The sequence below is a fragment of the Panthera onca genome, chromosome D4, assembly GCF_046562875.1.
Source record: "Panthera onca isolate mPanOnc1 chromosome D4, mPanOnc1 haplotype 2, whole genome shotgun sequence".
NCBI lineage: Eukaryota > Metazoa > Chordata > Mammalia > Carnivora > Felidae > Panthera > Panthera onca.
The window spans coordinates 89,609,628-89,625,799 of record NC_138351.1 but is presented as its reverse complement, the minus strand read 5'-3'; the positions used below and the strand labels follow the sequence as shown (position 1 = coordinate 89,625,799).

The 16,172-nt window shown below is 57.9% G+C and overlaps 1 protein-coding gene across 1 annotated transcript in view; it reads right to left on the bottom strand.

Annotated features, from left to right (window-relative positions):
* Positions 1-16,172, bottom strand: part of LAMC3 (laminin subunit gamma 3) — a 58,408-nt gene that overhangs the window by 24,226 nt on the left and 18,010 nt on the right. The window contains exons 4-12 of the mRNA XM_078436352.2: positions 14,391-14,557; positions 12,874-13,062; positions 12,671-12,788; positions 9,551-9,649; positions 6,519-6,655; positions 3,845-3,955; positions 1,712-1,904; positions 1,413-1,531; positions 1,271-1,321 (exon numbers count right to left, since the gene is read on the bottom strand). Coding sequence (XP_078292478.2) covers positions 1,271-1,321; positions 1,413-1,531; positions 1,712-1,904; positions 3,845-3,955; positions 6,519-6,655; positions 9,551-9,649; positions 12,671-12,788; positions 12,874-13,062; positions 14,391-14,557 — 1,184 coding nt within the window. The remainder of the gene's footprint in view (positions 1-1,270; positions 1,322-1,412; positions 1,532-1,711; positions 1,905-3,844; positions 3,956-6,518; positions 6,656-9,550; positions 9,650-12,670; positions 12,789-12,873; positions 13,063-14,390; positions 14,558-16,172) is intronic.

Genomic DNA, 16,172 nt, shown 5'->3' with positions numbered 1-16,172 from the left:
CATGCTCTGTCTCTCTCTGTCCCAAAAATAAATAAACGTTAAAAAAAAAAATTTAAATTTCATCTCTAAATGGTAAACGGGTGTTGTATGTGAAGCACCTGTTTTGATTTTCTTTTTAAATTTTATTTATTTATTTTGAGAGAGAGAGAGAGAGTGAGCAGGGTAGGGGCAGAGAGAGAGGGAGAATCCCAAGCAGGCTCCACACTGTCAGCATGTAGCCCAACACAGGGTTTGAACCCATGAGCCTTGAGATCACGACCTGAACCGAAATAAAGAGTTGGACGCTCGGGGTGCCTGGGAGGCTCAGTTGGTGAAGCGTCCGACTTCGGCTCAGGTCATGATCTCACAGTTCGTGGGTTCGAGCCCCGCGTCGGGCTCTGTGCTGACAGCTCGAAGCCTGGAGCCTGCTTCGGATTCTGTGTCTCCCTCTCTTTCTGCTCCTCCCCTGCTCGTGCTCTGTCTCTCAAAAATAAATAAATGTTAAAAAAAAAAATTGGACACTTAACCTACTGAGACACCCAGGCACCCCTGAAATACCTGTTCTAAAAAGGGGCACAGAGGATGCCTGGTCTAGGCATATACAGGTATGGGGGAGTGGAGAGAAGGAGAAAGTACATTTAGGGGCGCCTGGGTGGCTCAGTCGGTTGAGCATCCGACTTCAGCTCAGGTCATGGTCTCATGGTTCATGAGTTCAAGCCCCATGTCGGGCTCTGTGCTGACAGCTCAGAGCCTGGAACCTGCTTCGGATTCCATCGCTCTCTCTCTCTCTCTCTCTCTGCCCCTCCCCTGCTCACATTCTCTCTCTCAAAAAATGAATAAACTTAAAAAAAAATTAAAAGAAAGTACCTTAAGAAGAGTGGGGGGAACCAGGAACAGTTTGCAAGGATGATCACCATGTGGCCAGGGTGACAGGTGGTGAGAAATCTCTCTGGAAGCAGCGTCCTGACCCAGCTCCCCCGAGAAGGTTTAGAAACCAGATCCGCTCTCGGGGTGACTTAGGTGCGATACCACCAATGACCAGCAGGAGGAGCCAACTCTGGGATCCGCGCCTGTCCCTGAGACCAGCGCCCACAGAGGACCCTCAAAGGTCCCTCCTCCTGGCAATAATGGCAGACGCTGCCCTGGAGTGACTACGCCCCACAGCTCTTGGCTGCTTCGTGGCCACACACCTGTCTCTTAGAACTGGTCATCCTCAGCCCCCGCCCCCCCCCCCCCCACCACTCGTTCAGCCCCTGCCTCTGTCCTCAGCACCCACCCTCCCAGTCCTTACCAGTTCCACGACCTTCAGCCAGTGTCCTACTTCTCTGACCTTCAGACGTCTCTGTGGCAAAACGGGGATGCTAAGTGTCTGCTAGGCAGGAGGGAGCCCCGGGGCCCGGCGGGTGAGGAGGGCCGTCTCCATCATTACTGACCGGAAGGGCTTGTGCTCTGGCCGCCGGCCCGGATGCGCAGAGCCGTCAGATTGGCGAGCAGCTGCTGGAAGTGGAAGGGGGGCAGCGGAGGGGCCGCGTCCTCAGAGGTCTCCTGCAACCTGCCAGGGGTGGGGGACAAACCGGAACCTGAGGCCGGGGGCAGGTGGTACCAAGGAGCCCCCAGCTTGGGGTGGAGAGCGGGGAAGGCCCCGGACCACAGGAGGATCCGAGTGTGCCCAGACCTCAGGGACCACCCCGAATGCCCGACCCCACCTCCCAGGACTCCGCAAGGCACTTACTGGAACGTGAGCTGGGCCTCGCCCGGCTGCCCAGCATCCCGGGGGCCCGCCAGGCTGGAGGGTCGTAGAGTCAGGGCCAGGCCCGCCCCTTCCAGCCTCAGCCGCACGGGGAGTGGGGAGCCCCCGGGGGGGATCCAGAAGGTCAGTGTGATGGGCTGTCCGTAGCTGAACCGCTGGTCTCCCAGGAATTTCTCTGACGACAAGAGAAGAAGGCTTTGACGTCTGTACTTAATTACCTTGGTTTCAAATGTCTATGGTATATTGACTTTATTGACAATTAAACATTCAAACAAGATAAAAACGACAGAAGGAGAAAATCGAAGGCCTCCCGGCATATCGGATGCCGAGGGTGGCCTCCCCACACCTTCCCTGCAGGCCGGCTTCACGCGCCTGTGACCTTGCAGTAACACAGGGCCCCGCGGCCGGCATCCTGCTCTGCCGTCATTGCCTTGAGCTCTGGCTTTATAAGTAAAGTCCGAGGGGACGGCGGAGTCGATCTGGGAGCAGGGCGGATACCGAACACACACACACACACACACACACACACACACACACACACACGGCACGCACAGTGGGGGACACCCGGCCGCCCGTTGACAAGCCATGCTCGCGACGACACCCCACGAGCAGACTCTGGCGGCCCCGCGCCCGTGGGAGCTGAGCGTGAGGCTCAGAGCAAGTCACAAGGCCAGCATGCTGCACGTGGCCCCGAGGCCACGCTTTCCACCGGAGTCACAACAGGCTCGGAGCAGAAAGAAGGCGGCGGCAGCCTAAGAGATAACGGAGGGCCCAGCTTTCGAACTTGTGCCGTTTTTCTGGGTCCTCTGCCTGCTTAGGCTGGGAAACGGCCACGCGGCAGGAGAGGGCACATCGGGACGTGCCCGGCTCTGTCTCCCTTCGGTCCTTCTGCACTTGGGAGTCAGCCGGAGGTACAGCATGTTGGTAGACCGTGAAATAAAGAAGTGAAATAAAAATTTCTTTATTTCACTTTATTTCAAGAAGTGAAATAACATGGTTGACTCCGTCCACCTGCACTGTGCCTGGCACTCGGCACAGAACCCAGCAAGTGCTTCCTGAGTGAATAACTTTTTCTTCAATGTGTCAACAAAGCAGCCGCGGAATAGCGGGTGTTTTGTGTTCTTGGGGCTCTGAGCTCGGGGCACCTGCCCCAGGACGGGGCCTCAGGCTCCCTGTGACTTCTGCTTCCTGGCCGGGCACCATGTCCACGGAGCGGCTCAGACATCTGGGCACCATCTCTCCGGCCCTTCTTGGAGAGGGAGGTCAAGGGCACGACTGGGTTGGGGCAGCCAGTGGACCCGGAATCTGGCCACAAGACAACTAAGAATGGACACCCGGATCCCGGTTCTAGGTCTGGTACAGTTTCCAGGAAACCAAAATTGCCCGATTTGGTGAGGGGCGGTTCAGAATAATCGAGAATGATTCTGCAGGAATAATTACATTCTGCAGGAATCCCGTGACCTCGGGAAGAGCGTTCAGTGGCCTGGCAGGGTGAGAGACGGATGGGAAGGGTACAGGCATTTCTGGGAAGAAGACTGGTGGCAAGGCCTTGATCAGAAAGCCGGGGTGGGGGTGGGGTGCTCTGGCAGACCCCGCAGGGCACGTGGTTGGCGCAAAATGGCCCCCAAAGGTACTCATGCCCCGAGCCAAGAAATCTGTGAATATGTGACATGTCATGGCACTTAAGGGGCAATTAAGACCGCAGATGGAATTAAGGTTGTTGATCAGCCGGCCTTCGAGGGGAGGGATTATCTTGGATCAGGCGCCCGAGCCCAGTGTAATCCCCAAGTCCCTAACACATGGAAGAGGGGGGCAGAAAAGCTGCAACAGGGAGACCGGATGCTTCTGGAGATGGAGGGTGGGGGGGCCAAAAGCCGAAGGATGTGAGCGGCCTCCAGAAGCTGCAGAAGGCAAGGGACCAGACTCTCCCCTGGGGTCCCGGGAGCACAGCCCCGTGGATGCCGTGATTTTAGCTCAGACTTTAGCTCAGACTTCTGACCTCCAGAACACTGGAGAATAAGTTGGCGCTGTTTTTAGCCACCGGGCCGGTGGTAATTTGTCACAGTAGGAAATGAACACGGGGCAGCCCTGCCCCTGCCTGTGGCTGGCAGGTACCTGGTAGCGTGAGCTCCTCCTCGCCTTCTGGATTCAGGAGCAGCCCCCTTGGGCTCCACTGCGCGGGATGCTCTGGGCCCCCCACACTTCCGGCCCGCCAGCCCTCGGCTCCTGGGTAGCAAACACACGCGCCCGCGTGAGGCTCTGGAGGGGGGCCTCTACACCTTCCCACCTCACACCCTTCCTGGGGTCCCACGGATGGCCCCTAGAGGCCTGAGCACAGCCTGAGTCAACCGGCCCAGGGGGGACGAGAGACTGTTGTAGAGACAGGCCGGCAGGGGGTGGGGGGTGGCGAGAGCCAGCTGCTGCTGGCAAATGCTGCCCACAGCCGGCCGCTCAGACCCCCATCCCAGAGTCCGGGTGGGGGTCTCGGGGTGGGAGGTAGCCCCAGGAGAAGGGAGAAATCTCAGGGTGCCGACCCTGTTTAGGGCCAAGTCAGACCTCCGGGCCTGCCTTGCCCCTTCGGTGCGTTCTGAACACAGAATGAAGACGGTCCGGAGACCCCAGCACGGGGCACTGGGACACTGGAGCATCTCTAACGGTACTGAACTTGACCTCAACTTCAGGTCTTCGGAGAACTCCCTCACCCACGACCTCACCGCCCTTGTCCTTCGAGGTGCGTGTGCCATCAGCCCCACTGCACCAAGGGGTGCCACCCGGTCAGGAAGTGGTCGAGCCAGGATGAGAGCCCAGACCTTCCGGTCCCCAGTCCCGTCCACCCTCCCTCTGGTGACGGCACTACACCAAGCCTAGCGTGGCACGTAGCAAATGACCTCAAGGGGGCAGCTGGGGAATGGGGTGGAGGCCCAACCCCTGGGGCACCGAAGGGGCGAGGAGGGAGGGATGAAGAGAAAGAGGTCAGAAAGAGGAGGTCCGGGGCTCCTCGGCACTAGGCTAGGTTCACTGGCTGTGTGACCCTGGGCAAGTTACTTAACCTCTCTGAAGTTGGTTCCTCCTCTGCAAAACGAGGGCGATGAAGTATTCGTGGCCCAGCAACAGTTCTCAAAGTTGGTCTGAACACCCCGGGAGACCCTGAGACTCTTTCAGGGGGCCCATGAGGTCGAACTATCTTCTTAGTAACACTAAGATGGTATTTGCATCTTTCATGTCTTAGCAGCAAATGGAGGAATTTTCCAGAAACTGCAAGTCATGTGGTATCACAACAGACCTCTATTAATGCAGCCATAAAGGGATGTGCAGAACCATACGGCAAATATACTCCCCTCTTTTTGTTTTTTTAAAAAAGAGTTATTTTTCCCAGGCTGATATTACTTTATGTTATACGTTTACTCTGCTCAGTTTCTAAATTTTTTTAATATAATTTATTGTCAAGTTAGCTAACATACTTAAAAATTTCTTTTAATTAAAAAATTTTTTTAATATTTATTTTTGAGAGAGAGAGAGAGAGCAAGTGAAGGAAGGGCAGAGAGAGAGGGAGACGCAGAATCCGAAGCAGGCTCCAGGCTCTGAGCTGCCAGCACAGAGCCCGACCTGGGGCTTGAACCCATGAACCTTGAGATCATGAGCTGAGCCGAAGTCTGATGCTCAACCGACTGAGCCACCCAGGTGCCCCTATTGTGGTCATTTCTAAGTGAATTAATATATAGTTATTTAAAAATTGCTGTCTCCATTTCTAAGACAGAACTTAGCCATATAAACGACCCACGTAGAGAAAAGCACTTTGAAGGCCTCGGTCGTTTTCCAGAGACCAAAAAAGCCTGAGAACTGCTGGCCTGAGGGTCATGTGAGGGCTCCGAGACACCTGTGCGGAGCCCAGGGCCTGGCTCAAGGTGAGAACACAAAATGGTGGTGTTCGTAGGATCTGTAGAATGAGTCCCGCCTGATGCTAACCTCCTAGACTCGTGACAAGCTACCTCAAGGCCAGCCCCACGCTGAGCCCGGCTCCGTCCTGCGTTCTGCGTGAGCCTCCAGCAGAGGGCGCACTGCCCCCGCGTCTGGGGCACCCCAGAGCCAGCGCTTGAGGTTCTAGCCCAGCTGGGGGAGCTGCAGGGGTTGGGGGCGGGGGGGGGGGCTCTGTGGGGTGAAGCAAGGGTCCCCGTCGGCCGTGATTGAATGCCGAGCCCCACTGCTCTCCTGCTCCAAAGACGTACCTCCCGGAGTTGGGGACCCAGGGCACCACGGCACCTCTGGACTCTGCACCCGGACAGAAGGCCTGCCCAAAACTCAGGAGCCGACAAACCCGGGTGCCAACAATTAAATTCTGTGACATACCTTTTCCGGGCCTCGGCTGCCCCATCTGTAAAATGGGAATGAGAGTACCGACCTACCTTCCAGGGAATCCATAGGTTCCACGCATGCAAAGAGCTCAGCACAGTGCCTGGCATACGTCAAGGGCGCATAAATAGAGTCCAGGGGACCGAGTGTGAATCCCCAGCAGACTGATTGGAAATCCCCGCCCGGGATCGAAAGGCTGCCGCCTACCCAGCTCCCAGCCCTGCTAGACGCTGGGTAAAAGGCAGGGGCGAGGGAAGGAGCCAAGGGGTACGGGAGGTACTGGGGAGCGCTGAGGGGCACAGAGGGGCCTCGGGGAGGCCGCCCCCTCCTTCCCATACAGCACAGCAGGATCTCCCCAGAGCAGGACAGCCTGCCCCCCGCCCTTGGTGCAGAGCCGACCTCTTGGAGGTTGCTGTGGACCACGGGGAGCACTTCTTACCCTGGCGGAGGTCGGAGAGGATGTGGTGCTCCCGAAACTGGGCAGCGGCCGAGCACACCTTGGAGTGGCCAAAGCAGAAGCAGCTGCTGCAGCCGGCTGGGTTATGGGGCTGCAGGTTGAACGTCCCTGGACGGCATCTGGAAGGAGGCAGGACGTGCCGGGGGTGGGTGGGGGGGGGTGGTGGGGAGCAAATGAGTCAGGGAGGTCCGGGGGATCCCAGCTAGACTGACCTGAGTCGGAGTCACTGGGGAAAATTAAAAAACACATTTTTTTTTTTTTTTTTTCAGATTTCCAAGAGTTGCAAAGATCACGCAGAGCGCGTTCCTGTGGCCTTGTCACCGGCTTTCCCCAATGTCAACCTCTGACATGGCCGGCGTACATGTGACCAGGCCACGAAATTCACATGAGTGAATGCTGTTTACTGAACTCCAGGCTTTATTAGGATTTCTGCCCCCTTTTCCACTCCTGTCGGTTTTCTGCCCCGGACCCGATCCGGGACATGGCGTCTCCTCTGGTCTGTGCCAGCTTCTCGGCATTTCTCGTCTTTTAGCACCTTGCCACTTTTGAAGAGCAGTGGACAGATGCTTGGTAGAATGCCCCTCCGTTCGGGTGTCTCTGATTAGAAACCCGATTAGACTGGGGGCCATGGGTTTGGGGAAGAAACAGAGAGGAGGCGTCCTTCCCATCACATCGCACTGGGGTAAGTGATGCCCACGTGACATCACCGGTAACGTTACCCTTCACCACCCGGTCAAGGTGCTGCCTGCCCCGCTCCCGCGCCCCAAAACTGCCACACGCTCGCCGTTAGAAGGAAGTCACTAAATCCAGCCCGCGGCGCAGAGCAGAGGAATTAAGCTCCATCCCCTGGAGGGCGGAGTATTAAAGAATTGTGCACACAGACTGAAACCACCACAGTAATTCACAAATATTTTGAGAGGGAGATATTTGGGGCTATGCAAACGTCCCGTTTCTCCTTAAAATCCCGCCCGCTGAATTAGGTGGCTCTCGTCTACAGCGACCGTTACCGTGAAATCTGAACTGATTTTGTATTTCCGTCACTCTTTCCACATCTATTATTTGGAATTCTTTTGCAAGGAAGGTTTGTCCCTTTGTCCCGGTGTATTTATTTTTTCCCTCATCTGTGGGTATATCGGTGTGGATTCGTGGATATTTATTTTATTCTTGGGGTTATAATCCAATACTGTCGTTATTTATTTAGTTGTTCAAATCGTTCCAGCTTTGGCACGGATCTTTCAGGTGGGTACTCGTGATCTTTTTTTAACGTTTTTACTTCTTTTTGAGAGAGAGAGACAGAGCATGGGGGGGGGGGCGTGCAGAGAGAGAAGGAGACACAGAATCGAAAGCAGGCTCCAGGCTCTGAGCTGTCAGCACAGAGCCCGACACGGGGCTCGAACTCAAAAACCGCAAGATCACGACCTGAGCCAAAGTCGGACGCTCAACCGACTGAGCCACGCAGGTGCCCCAGTGCTCGTGTCCTTTTGACACAGGCTCCCATCCTGGTTTAGAGGTTTTTGTTTTTTTTTTTGAGAGAGAGACAGAAAATGAGAGCAGGGGAAGGGCAGAGAGAGAGGGGGGTGGGGTGGGGAGAGAGCATCCCAAGCAGGCTCTGTGCTCTCAGGGCAGAGTCTGGCACAGGGCTTGATCCCATGAACCATCAGACCATGTCCTGAGCTGAAATCAAGAATTGGATGCTTAACCCACTGAGCTACCCAGGCGTCCCCTGGTTTAGTTTTGTTTGTTTTCATTTTTTTTCTTAATTAAGCACTTTCGTGCTTTCTGTTACAAGACACGAGCCTTCTGGGCTCATCTTGCATTTTCCCTACCCCAGCTCTAGATCAGCCGCTTCTCCAAGGAGCCCTGGAGAAATATTTCAGATTCCCAGTTGGCACCCTGGGGGCTCTGTTTGAGCTGGCCAGGGCAGAGGTATCAGATTCATAAGAAGCAGTCGATGGCCCCGGATGTCTAGCCAGCTCCGAGGAACACATCTCATCAAGCTGCCCCATTTGACAAACAGGCAAAGGGAGGCTCAGAGGCACCTCATCCGCAAGGTGCAAGGCAGTGGGGCAGAGAACCCCGGTGGGGTCTGGTTCCCCGACTCCACTCTGCCTCCCTGCGTGAGGGATCTCAGAGAAGGAAGTCCCAGCAGATAGCCCAGCTTCCACCCCAGGGCCCACAGGCCACATGTGGGCAAGGTGAGGGGGGCGGCCTGGGGCTGACCAAGGCAAGTCAAGGCCAGGGCCAGCCACAGCGTTGGCACCAGCTTCTTCCTGAACCAGCAGGGGCCCAGCACAGGCTAACAGGACTCGAATCCACAATATAATACTGTCAGGTGCTTTACACACAGGGCCTGTGGCCAGAGAATCAGAGCCCCAGACAGACCCTGCGCTGGCTGCGAAGGGCTTCAGAGGTCAGGCCGAAGCCAGGAAGGGGACATTCATCTGCCATTGCTTAGGGCTTGAAGACCCCCAAAACACACTAGAGAGGAAGTTTAAGAACTGTGTGGCTCTGAAAAAGCAATTTCGGCTCACTGAGCTTTAGACACTCCATTTGTACCATGACGGGATGATGAAAATGGCAAACAAGCTTGAATCTCAGCTCAATCGGTAGGAGCCTCTTGGAGCAGGACGGAGAGGATTCTGAGGTTACGGTAGGGCTCACGGTAAAGACTGCTGTGCCCCACTCGTGATGCCCGCCCTGGGTGTGAGACAGGAAGGCTATGGTACGAGTCCAAGGTATTTGCTATCCTTGGATTAGTTCATCTCTCCTATGCTTTCCAGCTCTTTCATTTGAAGATGTGAAAAAAAAACAACGGCTATCACAGCCTTTAATCATCAGCGGTAGTGGGCCAAAGCATAGACGGCGTCAGAAGCTTTAGAGAACTTCCAGGGTGGCAGACCCGTGGCGCTCCAGGAAGGCTGCTGGGCGGTGAGGATGCCCAGGTCCGTATGGACCACGCCCCCCGCTCCTCCACCACGAGCCCAGCAGGCTTATGACCGGATCGGCTCGCCCACCTGTCACACTGCTTGCCTTCCACGTTCTCCTTGCAGGGGCAGCGTCCACTGTGCGGGTCACAGGTGCCCAGGCTGCCAGCAGGATCGCAGGTGCAGGGTCTGCCAAAGAGACAGGACGGTGGGAGCGAGTCCGGAGTGAGAGTAGCCCATCCTCCTTGGAATTTCCCCATCCCTCCCCATCCCCTAGAGGACCAGGAGGCAGGCTCGCCCAAGAGCCTGCGCCTGGCTATACTGTTCCCACCTTGCTGAAGAAGTGACCCGTCCCCTCACCTGGAGAGCGGTCCATCTGCCTACCCGTCCTCTCATCCATCCGTGCATTCTTCCAACCACCTAGCTGTTCATTCATCTTTCCAGCCTTCTATCCGTTGGCCTAGCCCCTTACACATGCAACCTTCCTTCTTCCCTCCCTTCCATCCTTTAATCTATCCTTCTATCCATCCTTCCTTCCATCTATCCATCCATCAGTGTACGTATCCTTCCTTCCTTCCTCCCTCCCTCACCTCCCATCCATCCCTTAATCTATCCATCCTTCCTTCCTTCCTTCCATCCATCTATCCATCCATCCGTGTATCTTCCTTCCTTCCTCCCTCCTTCCCATCCATCCTTTAATCTATCCATCCTTCCTTCCTTCCTTCCATCCGTGTATCTTTCCTTCCTTCCTCCCTCCCATCCATCCTTTAATCTATCCTTCTATCCATCCTTCCTTCCATCTATCCATCAGTGTACGTATCCTTCCTTCCTTCCTCCCTCCCTCACCTCCCATCCATCCTTTAATCTATCCATCCTTCCTTCCTTCCTTCCTTCCTTCCTTCCATCCATCCATCCATGTATGTATCTATCCTTCCTTTCTTCCTCCCTCCCTCCCATCCATCCTTTAATCTGTCCTTCTATCCATCCATCCTTCCTTCCATCCATCTATCCATCCATCCATCCATGTGGGTATCCTTCCTTCCTCCCTCCCATCCATCCTTTAATCTATCCTTCTATCCATCCTTCCTTCCATCTGTCCATCCATCAGTGTACGTATCCTTCCTTCCTTCCTCCCTCCCTCACCTCCCATCCATCCCTTAATCTATCCATCCTTCCTTCCATCTATCCATCAGTGTACGTATCTTTCCTTCCTTCCTCCCTCCCTCACCTCCCATCCATCCTTTAATCTATCCATCCTTCCTTCCTTCCTTCCATCCATCTATCCATCCATCCGTGTATCTTTCCTTCCTTCCTCCATCCCTCCCATCCATCCTTTAATCTATCCTTCCTTCCATCCATCTATCCATCCATCCATGTATGTATCTATCCTTCCTTTCTTCCTCCCTCCCTCCCACCCATCCTTTAATCTGTCCTTCTATCCATCCATCCTTCCTTCCATCCATCTATCCATCCATCCATGTGGGTATCCTTCCTTCCTCCCTCCCTCCCATCCATCCTTTAATCTATCCTTTTATCCATCCTTCCTTCCATCCATCTATCCATCCATTCACCAGTGTATGTATCCTTCCTTCCTTTCTTCCTTCCTTCCTCCCTCCCTCCCATCCATCCTTTAATCTATCCTTCTAACCATCATTCCTTCCTTCCATCTATCCATCCATCCGTGTATCCTTCCTTCCTCCCTCCCTCCCTCCCTCCCTCCCTCCCCTCCATCCTTTAATCTATCCTTCTATCCATCCTTCCTTCCTTCCATCTATCCATCCATCCATCAATGTATGTATCCATCCTTCCTTTCCTTCCTTCCTTCCTCCCTCCCATCCATCATTTAATCTATCCTTCAATCCATTCTTCCTTCCTTCCTTCTTCCATCCATCCACTATCTGACAAGACATGGCTCCTGCGCTCATAGAGCCTACAGCCCAGTGAGGATGAACAAGCAAATAGATAGGTGCTGTGCTCTGACACATTCTATGGAGAAGATGTACAAGAGGCTGCAGGTGCACCAAGGAGGTGCTTGGGGTGGGGACAAGAGGACAGGTAGAGGAAAGCCTTCCAGGGGGAGGGGCACCTCAGTTGGGGACTGAAGAAAGTGTGGGGGTCTGCTAGACACAGGCCAGTGAGAGGCAGGGGTTGTGGGGAGAAGAATGCTCTGGGCTAGGAGCATGTGCAAAGGTCCAGAGGCCAGAGAAACACGGGGGAAGCATGCAACTCCCACCTAAGGGCCAGATTTGTGCCTAGAACAGCTGAGTATTTTGTGAGGCATCCGATACTCCCCATATGACTCCCAATGCATTTCCACCGCCTTTCAAATATATAAGGAGACTGTTTCAACCAAAGCCAAGTTCATTTTGAAGTGCTTCTGAATTTGTAAGAGCTTTATTTTTCCGGTCGTGGGTGCTTCTCAGTCAAGTGGTGGTCAGTGTGTTAGACCCCTCTTCCAAGGTCCAGACCCCAGTGGCCCCCTGCCTGTCTCTCTCTCGGATACCCCACCAGCAGTGCGGACTCAGCCTCTTCCCACCGCGTTGTGCTCCCCGTGTCGCGAACGGCCTCCCTCCACCTAGGTGCCTGGGGACCCAGCCTTCATCCTGTCTTCCTCTCCTGCTCCCCGGTGACCACCTCCTGCCACGTCTGCCTTCCGAGGGGCTCTGGGATCTGTCCGGGTCTCTGCCGCTCCCTCTCCGTGGCCAAGCCTTCGTGCACGCTGCCACGCTTCCCAGCTGTTCCTCCTGCGGCCTCTGCCCCGGCCCCCAACCTCATCCCACTCCTGCTTCACGTCCGTCCACACTCCTCCTGAGGTCCCCCCCGGAACCGTCCTCCCGCCCTGTACCACGCACTCAGAGGCTTTGCACATGCTTTTCTTCTGCCTGGCACACCCGCCCCCGCCTCTCAGGTCTCACACTGGAACTCAGTGCCTCGCACGGGAAGCCTGCCCTCGACCCCCAAGACTGGCGGGGCTTCGTGGGACCCACACCCTGTCTCCCGTTCTCCCGGGACTGGGTGCCTGTAGTCCTCGCCTGGGACTGGACTGGCTGCAGAGTCAAGAAGGTGAAGGAGTGAAGGACAGAGGCGTGGAAGGGAGCAGGGAAGGACAGCTCATATCCCCTTCCCCCTGCTTCCTGGCACTCGGTCCCAATCCGCCCACCGCCCCGCGCCCTGCTGGGCCGTGCACACCCGCTCCCCCGGCCCCCTCACCGGCAGCCTCCCTCACTGAGTGAGTGGAACCCGGGCAGGCAGCGGTCACACTTCCAGCCTGTGACGGTGGCCTTGCAGGCACAGGTGCCTGAGTCATCGCACTGGAGACGTAGCGAACCTGGGGGAGCAAGGGCTCGGGGCAGTGGGGGCTCGAACCGGGCGGCGGGGGGAGGAGTGGGGGCTGGGCGGCGGGGCCCGCTCACCTGCCGGGTGGCAGTCACAGGGCTGGCACGGCGTCCGGGGGCTCCAGCGATAGAAGTCCTCCTGGCAGCGCTCGCAGTGTGGCCCGGCCGTGTGGTCCCGGCAGCGCAGGCAGCGGCCGCCGTGGCCCGTACCGCGGAAGAGGTCCCGGTCGAACACACACTCCTCAGAGTGGCCGTTGCAATTGCAAGCTGTGGGCAGGGGGCAGGGGACAGGGGGCTGTGCTGAGCGGCCGGGGCCCGGGGCGCGGGGGCGGGGTGGTCTTGTGATGAAGGAGCCGGCAGCTCGAGGCAGGTCAAGCTTGATCAAGGGTATGGAGACCCGTCGACTGGTCTTCCCAAACCGGACCCTCAGGGGGCAGCACAAGGGGACAGGGAGTGGTGCAGGGGCAGCTGGGAGGTCGAGAGGTCAGCAGAGCACGATCCGGGGAGGCCAGGCGGCCACGGTCAGTGGACTTCACTCGCGGCAAGGCAGGCTTTGGGAGGGTTACACAGGAGCTGGGGAGCAGAGAAGCTGGAGCTTCGGGCCCAGAGTTGGGGTGGGAGGGGTGATGGGGCTTGGACCAGGCTGCGTACAAAGACACAATCAGGTGGGCTAGAGGGTCAGGGATGAGGCCGAGCTCAGGGCGGCCTGCACTGGGCGGCAGGGGGTCAGGTCCGAAGTGCCCGGCTTCCAGGCTGCTGGCAGAGAGGACAAGGACACGGCAGGAGAAGCGGTCTGGCTTTTTGCGTCCCCACCATGGAGAGAGACTCAGGCTCAGAACGGAGGAGCCGGCCGGCACAGCTTCCTTTGGCCCCAGGGAGGACTCCTTGGTGGAGTGAGGGCAGGTGACCCCAGGCCAGTGAGGGCAGCAGAAACCTAGCAGGGCCAGTGGCCCTTGGGAAGCTCCTGCAGCCAGTGCCCTGTTCCTGGACCAGGCCGTCCCCTCCCCGCCCCAGCTCCGGCAGCCCCAGGATGGCCAGCTCCGCGCAGAGGGCCTGAAGCAACTCAGATGACTCTCTGGGAGGCAGGGCAGGGCTTGGGGACAGTGGGAAGCTGGGATGGGCCAGCCTGCCGGGCGGGGACGGACGCAAGCAGGCCGTGGGCAGCCCCACGTCCCTGGAGAAGGTAGGACGGGCCCCATCGTCTCCAGCCTGTCCCTGAGGTTAGGTGGTCAGAGCCACATCACACGGGGACTGAGACATCAAAGGCTGCCTGGGGGGCCGTGGGAGAGGCTGGGGGGGCAGGTCGGCGCCCCCTTCCCGCCCCCCCCCCCCAGGACCCGGGGCCTTCTGGCTTTGATTAGCAGCTGCGGCTAGAGCAGCTGAAACAAAGGCACAGTCGGGGGGCCTCCCAGCCCTCTGACCGCAGCCTCTACTGGGGGATTTGGTCTGGGGGAGGGCCGAGGAACAAACGTCCCCTCCAGCTCTCCCCCAGCCTCCCCTGATCCCGCAGGGACGTGGGGGCTGGTGTTCGGAGCAGCCCCCACTGCGGGGTCTCGGGGAGTCTGTGCCGCGGCCCAAAGCCCCAGGACACTCACGCACACACTCGTTGGCGGCCTCAGCGGTGCCCCGGGCCCACGGGCGGTCCTGGAAGAAGGGCAGACAGCGCTCGCAGTCGACGCCCGTGGTGTTGTGCTGGCACCTGCAGGCCAGCCGGCCCGCCTCCTCGGGCCCACACTCGCTGGCATGTCCGTGGCACTGGCACCTGGGGACACACGGGGCAGGGGGTCCAGAAACGGCGGAAGGCAAGGGGTTCACCGCCAGGCATTCGGACGAGCCCCCGGTCCTGTGCTCAGTGACGGAGCTTTAAGGAACCTCGGCCGCGTGCCCGGGGTCGACAGTAACGGAGGGCTGACGGCACACGCAGACGAACCCCTTCCATCCGCTTTTATTACCCCCATTTAACAGATGGGGGAACTGAGGCACAGGCCACGAAGTCACGGACGCTAAGCAGCAGAGGCGGAATGGGAGCCCTGTCCTACGGTGTGCAGACTCCGGGCTCCTGGGCGCCACACCATGGCCACTTGGTGGCTCCCATAAGCTGTGTTCCCTGCTCTGCCCTCAGTGGGTATGAAGAAATCGCTGACCACTGCTTGCACCCCCGGTGTTTTGTTTTTTTTTTTTACTTTGGGGACACAGGGCGTGGGACGGGCACAGGGCATTGTTTCCTCCACGGGAGCCCAGGGGAGGCAGGTCACGGTCCAGCATTTCTGGCGGGGGTGACGTGGATACGAGTCTCGAGAGACAAGGATCCTCAGTCTTGGGACAAGGGACCCCCCACGTCCCCACGGGGGTCTGCAGACACCGCCCTCCCCCATGAAGCTCTCGGACTCCAAGGGAAGGAGTGAAATTCCTGTAGGCCGTTGTGGGTGGGATGCCGCTGGCCCACCTGCCCCCCAGCCAGCTGCAGGCCCCAGGGTGGTCCGGCTCTGGCAGCTGGGACCCAGATGTTCTCTGGCCTGAAGCCCCCTGACAGCAGGCGCTGGAGCTCGCCACCGCCCGCCATCCTTGGAGAGCCCCTCCCCCGGGGTGGTTTGACCCGAATCAAGTGCAGGGGTGACGGGGGAGGAGGAAGAGAGGGGCCCTCCCGGACACCCCCACTGCCCCTTCGCTCCCAGCCCAGCCCTGCACAGGCCGGGGCTCGCATCCCCTTCCTGGACTTCTCCACCTCTCTCAACGTCCCCAAGCATCCCTGAACTACAGAAGCCCCTTGTTTCCCCCCCCCAGATGGGCCATCCCCCCTCCCCCCAGAGCACGTGGACTTCCTATCCTAAATACCTCGTGGACCCACATGCTGCTTCTCCCTGCCTTACTACCACCTCCCTCGGCCACTTTGTAACATCGCGCGTCTTCTCTCTCCTCTTCTCCGTCCCCACGCAATGTTGGGGGTGGGGCTGGGGCTGGGGCCTTTTAAAGCCCTGTGACCACCCTGGCCAAATCCTTCGAGAGCACCCCGCGGCCGGCGGCACGTGAATGAACTCGGCCCACGGTCCCGACCATCTTCCAGCCTTGCCTCCCGGGCTGGCACACGCTGGGCCCTTCCACCCAGGATGCCGGCCTCCCCGAACCTTGGCCGGGCCCCCGTCTACGCAGCAGTCTCCCTGACCGCCAGCATGCCCTGCCCGGGCCCCCGTTCCCGTTATTCTGGAGCGTGCTGTGTGTCGGAGAGAGTGATCTGATTGCTGTCCGCCACCCCCTTGACGTTGGGGCAGGAACACCTCTGTCTCTCTCGTCCCTTTCCAGGAAGGAAGCCCCTGAGCTTTCATGCCAAAGTCACCCTTTGCGTCTCCCCCGGATCCGTACCCACGGCCGCATGGGCG